Here is a 4,309-nt window from a genome sequence, read left to right as displayed (position 1 = left end):
CCCTTTCCTGTCTGTCTCCAGCTGTCCTATCAAATAAAGGCACAAAAGCCAAAAAATATACTTCAAAAAATCTTAAAATGCAAACACAAGAAAAAACATACAATACAGTCTACTCATCTTCCAGCCACTGATAGGAGTGGAAATCAATCTGTTTTTTTAATGTAAAAGTTACATTTTTACTGAAGGTATTACTGTGGAAACAACATATCATTTCAAAAAGTAAATTCCAAGAAAGAAAAAATGTTGGAAAACCATAGAGGTGCATGCCCCACCTGGTGAACAATCTAGCACTAATGTTGTTTTTATAAAAATCTAAAATCACACCAGTAGACACGGATGCTGTAAAAAGCCCTTTAAAGCAGGTGGATTTTCGTGTTACTGTAACTCAAGAAAATGCTGTATAACCCATATTTAGGGAGTAACTGAACACAAGTCTGTTTCCATTCTGACCACACCCAGATTCACTGACGGCTGTGAACAGTGCACAACAGAAAGTCCTTTGATTTACCTCTAACTGTACCAAACAGTGATGTCACGTTGTCCTGGAGTACACATGTACATCACTGCAGCGAGGTCAGAAATTAAACCACTGGAGGTCACTAAAACAAGATTTTCAGGGGGTGTTAAAAACTAGTCCAGGTGGTTCAGTATTACGAGTTGAACCAGGGTTTATTTTGTCTCAGCTCTGCGTTTTCCTTAAAATAATCTCCAAATCAGGGCAGTGCTGGTACTGTGGTTCAGGCGGCTCTGTCCAGGTGGATTGTGGGAGTCTGTTAAGGCCACTGGTAGGAAAGGTGATGACCGCCGTGTCGCTGAAGACGTCAATCAGTCGGGACGGACAAGGCAGCTGTCTCTCCTCACACACAGACAGAGCTTGAGTAATGTAGCTGTAGTCCTGCTTGAACTCCCTCTCGATTGTCCTGTTGGGACGACAGACAGAAAACGTCACCTCACCTCTCATTTCTCCCTCCCTCCCTCATTTTCCCCTCATTGATGTCTTGTACAAACCTTTCCCTCATGCCATTGAAGCTGTTTCCAATGATAATCGTGAGAGGAAGAGATTGTGTACTCCAGTTCTTCCACAGAAGGTTGTTGTACAGGGCTTTCCCACAATGCATCAGGTAGAAGAGTGTGGGCTTAGTCGCCAGACGCTTCCCCTCCTGCACAATACAGTAAGACAAATAGACGTTTTTGCATTGATTTCCTACCTTCCGGGCAGACATAAGTTATGAAAATCAACTTGCAGTGACCTGAAACTTGCTTGAGATTAGTCATCTTAACTTTTATAATTGTTGTTTGTTAATTAATTATTTGCATTAATGTGCTAAAAAGAATATTTCAGACATTTGTGATTTGAAAAGCCACCAAACAGCAACTTTTAAATGCAATAATCTACAAACTTTCTGGATCTGAATTACTGACAGAAATGCTTAGGGACAACAATGGAAGACTTTACACAAAACACTCCGCACATACAGCTCAGTCGCTGCATAACAATATCTCTGAGTTTCTAGTCTCTATAAATGTATTTTTTATGCTGTCTAATAAAAAATCTAAAGAGTTTGATTTAAAAACTACTAGCAACTTGGTAGTACTGTTAAGTAATTGTTATTGTATTTTCCTAAATGCTGCAACATTCTGGCACAATCCACTTGTTCTCTGCACTGTACACCTGCTAACTGTTTTTCACTTGTCTGACAGGATTAAAATAAAACAATTACTGACCTCATTTTCTGTGAGTACGGTCAGACCCAGCTCTTTCAAAACATCCCTCTCTCCAGAGGAGAAAGCAGGGTCATAAACAGAGCAGTCCTTCAGTGGAATCTAAAGGCAGAGGAGCAGTGAGACAGAGTTTATAATAAACAGGGTCTCGTCATGTGGAGTGTTTGTTATCTCACTGGGTGAACACATCCTCTCACCTCTCCTGCATCCAGCAGCAGCAGCAGCATGGCCAGTTGGTAGCGAGCTGAGACACAGGAGGAAAAAGAGCCCAGGCCATAACACACACACTCCAGTTGTTGTCCATCTCTGCTCCTCCCCAGCTGCTCGGTGGGACCCTCAGTGTCCCGGTTCTCTGGAGGTTGTGAGAGGACTGCTGATCCTGCCTCCAGCAGCTGCTCTGAACACAAGAATCCTAAAAAGGTCACCGAGCTGCAGGCTAAATAATACCACAGCCAGACACATGATGTAGTGATAACTTTCCACTCACCTTTCCACTCCGGCCACAACTCCTCACATCTTAGCTCAGACCTATAGAGGGGGGAAGCAAAGTCACTGCACTTATTACAACTCATTTGTGCACAAGCATGTCTAGGAAATATGTATCCACGTGGAAAAACAGTGATATTACAGGACTCAGCTGCTTACACTGTGTCTCTGACTCGTTTAACAGTTCTCCCGACGTCCAGCTGCTCCTGGCAGCATGTTGAATTTGAGGACACCTGAAGTGGGTTTGATTTCCGCGCTGCGCCTTTTCGTCGCCGGGCCACCTGCCACTGCTCCCCGGTGTCCGACATCTGAACTAATCTACCTGGTCCCCATGTACACAGACAGGCAGACGAGGCTGCAGCAAGTGGGACATTTTAGAGTGTAACACACGCGTTTTCCTCTTCCGGTGTTATGTCAAAATAATGTTTAATACCTTATTGTGTATTCTTGTGTCTAACTTATAGCTCGACGTGGTTAAGAAGGGAAATTGAGCTTTTCTGAAGCACTGAATTACTATTTATTTTGTTCACTATTTAGGAACATTTGTTACAGTAAAAAATGGTGTGGACGATAAAATTAAATTAAATCTGAGAGATGAAACAGTGGTTAAGTGGTTTCACTGCTTTTATCTGGTAGAAAGTGGATAAAGTTGTGGTTTTGGACACTCTCATAGTGCTTTTGTGTTTAATTACGACGGAGTATTAGGGCCATACTAAGAAAAAATATATATTTTTTGGTAAATTACAAGAATAAAGTCGTTTTAATGAGAAAAAAGCTTTCGAATAGAGTTATAAATATCTGACGGGACCGAAGAATAAAAGTCGTAAATTCCAAGACGAGAATAACACAGCTTTATCTCAGTAAATGTTTATGAACTTTATTCATCTCGTAACCTATGATTTTATACTTTATTTACTGGTAATATACGACTGAGTTTAATTCTAGTAAGTATTTAATGAACGTTATTGCTTAGTAAATAGTTTGATCATTTGACTTTATTCTTCGTAATATATATACGAACTTTATTCTAATAGTAATTATTATGACTTTATATCTCCGTATGACAGTAAAATTATATAATAGGTACTATATATTTCTCGATAAATTAATTTATTAGACTTTAATTCCTCCGTAATATTACGAAGAATATTTCTAGTAAATTACGACTTAATATGTTCGCTTCAATATTACGAGAATAAAAGTCATAACATTACAGAGAATATAAGAGTCTAATATGTGGACGGAATAAGTGTTATTACTAGAAATAAAGTCCGTAATATCTACACGAGAATAAAGTCATAACTATCTACCGGAAAAAGAATCACAGTCATAATATTAGGTCTACGAGAAATAAAGTCCATAATATTCACGTAGAATTAAAGTCGTAATATTATCGCGAGAATTAGTCATAACATGTACACAGAATAAAGTCACTAATATTAGCTAACTAGAGATAAGAATAAAGTCGTAAACTAGTTACGCAGAATAAAGACATAATATCAGGTCTACGAGAATAGTCATATATTACGAGAATAGAAGCTGGCTGTTTGGTTGAGTTGGTCCAGGCGTCAGATATTGATAACTCTATCGAAGGGCCTTTTTTAAAAATCATTAAAACGACTTTCATTCTTGTAATTTACCAAAAAATGATATATTTTTTTCTTAGTATGGCCCTAATACTCCGTCCGTAATTTAAACAGCCAAAAGCACTAATGAGAGTGTCCAAAACCACACTTTTATCGCACTTTCTACCAAAAATAGAAAGCAGTGAATACCCAGCTTAACGCACTGTTTCAAATCCTGCTCAGATTTAATTTAATTTTATCGTCCACACAATTTTTACTGATAACTAAATGTTGCCTAAATAGTGAAGGCGAAAAATAAATAGTTTCATCTTCGGCTACCATTCTTCTTACACAACGTCGAGCATATGATTAGACAGCAAGAATACCATGATAATAAATATATATATTGACAATAACACCAGGCGCGTGGTTCACATCTAAATGTCCCACTTGGGCTGGCAGCCGTCGTCTGCCTGTCTGTGTATCATGGGGGACCCAGGTAGATTTTCAGATGTCGACACCGGGAGCAGTGGCAT

At 39.0% G+C, this 4,309-nt stretch overlaps 1 protein-coding gene across 2 annotated transcripts; it reads right to left on the bottom strand.

The window, feature by feature from the left end:
- Positions 1-137: 137 nt before the first annotated feature.
- On the bottom strand, positions 138-2,585 carry srrd (SRR1 domain containing). Of its 2 annotated transcripts, none has more exons than XM_035659164.1 (6): positions 2,368-2,585; positions 2,210-2,250; positions 1,920-2,134; positions 1,726-1,824; positions 1,009-1,160; positions 138-920 (listed from the first exon to the last, which is right to left on the bottom strand). In XM_035659164.1, the coding sequence occupies exons 1-6, from the start codon at positions 2,514-2,516 to the stop codon at positions 680-682; spliced, it is 897 nt and encodes a 298-aa protein (XP_035515057.1). In that variant the 5' UTR covers positions 2,517-2,585; the 3' UTR covers positions 138-679. The 2 variants fall into 2 exon arrangements, with proteins under 2 accessions (XP_035515057.1, XP_035515058.1); XM_035659165.1 differs by having other exon boundaries at positions 1,920-2,119.
- Between the last annotated feature and the right edge of the window lie 1,724 nt (positions 2,586-4,309).

Source organism: Morone saxatilis, unplaced genomic scaffold, assembly GCF_004916995.1.
Source record: "Morone saxatilis isolate NCDOM2014 unplaced genomic scaffold, NCSU_SB_2.0 Contig16, whole genome shotgun sequence".
NCBI classification, from domain to species: Eukaryota; Metazoa; Chordata; class Actinopteri; family Moronidae; genus Morone; species Morone saxatilis.
The sequence above is the reverse complement of the archived record's forward strand: the minus strand, read 5'-3'. Positions and strand labels throughout refer to the sequence as shown.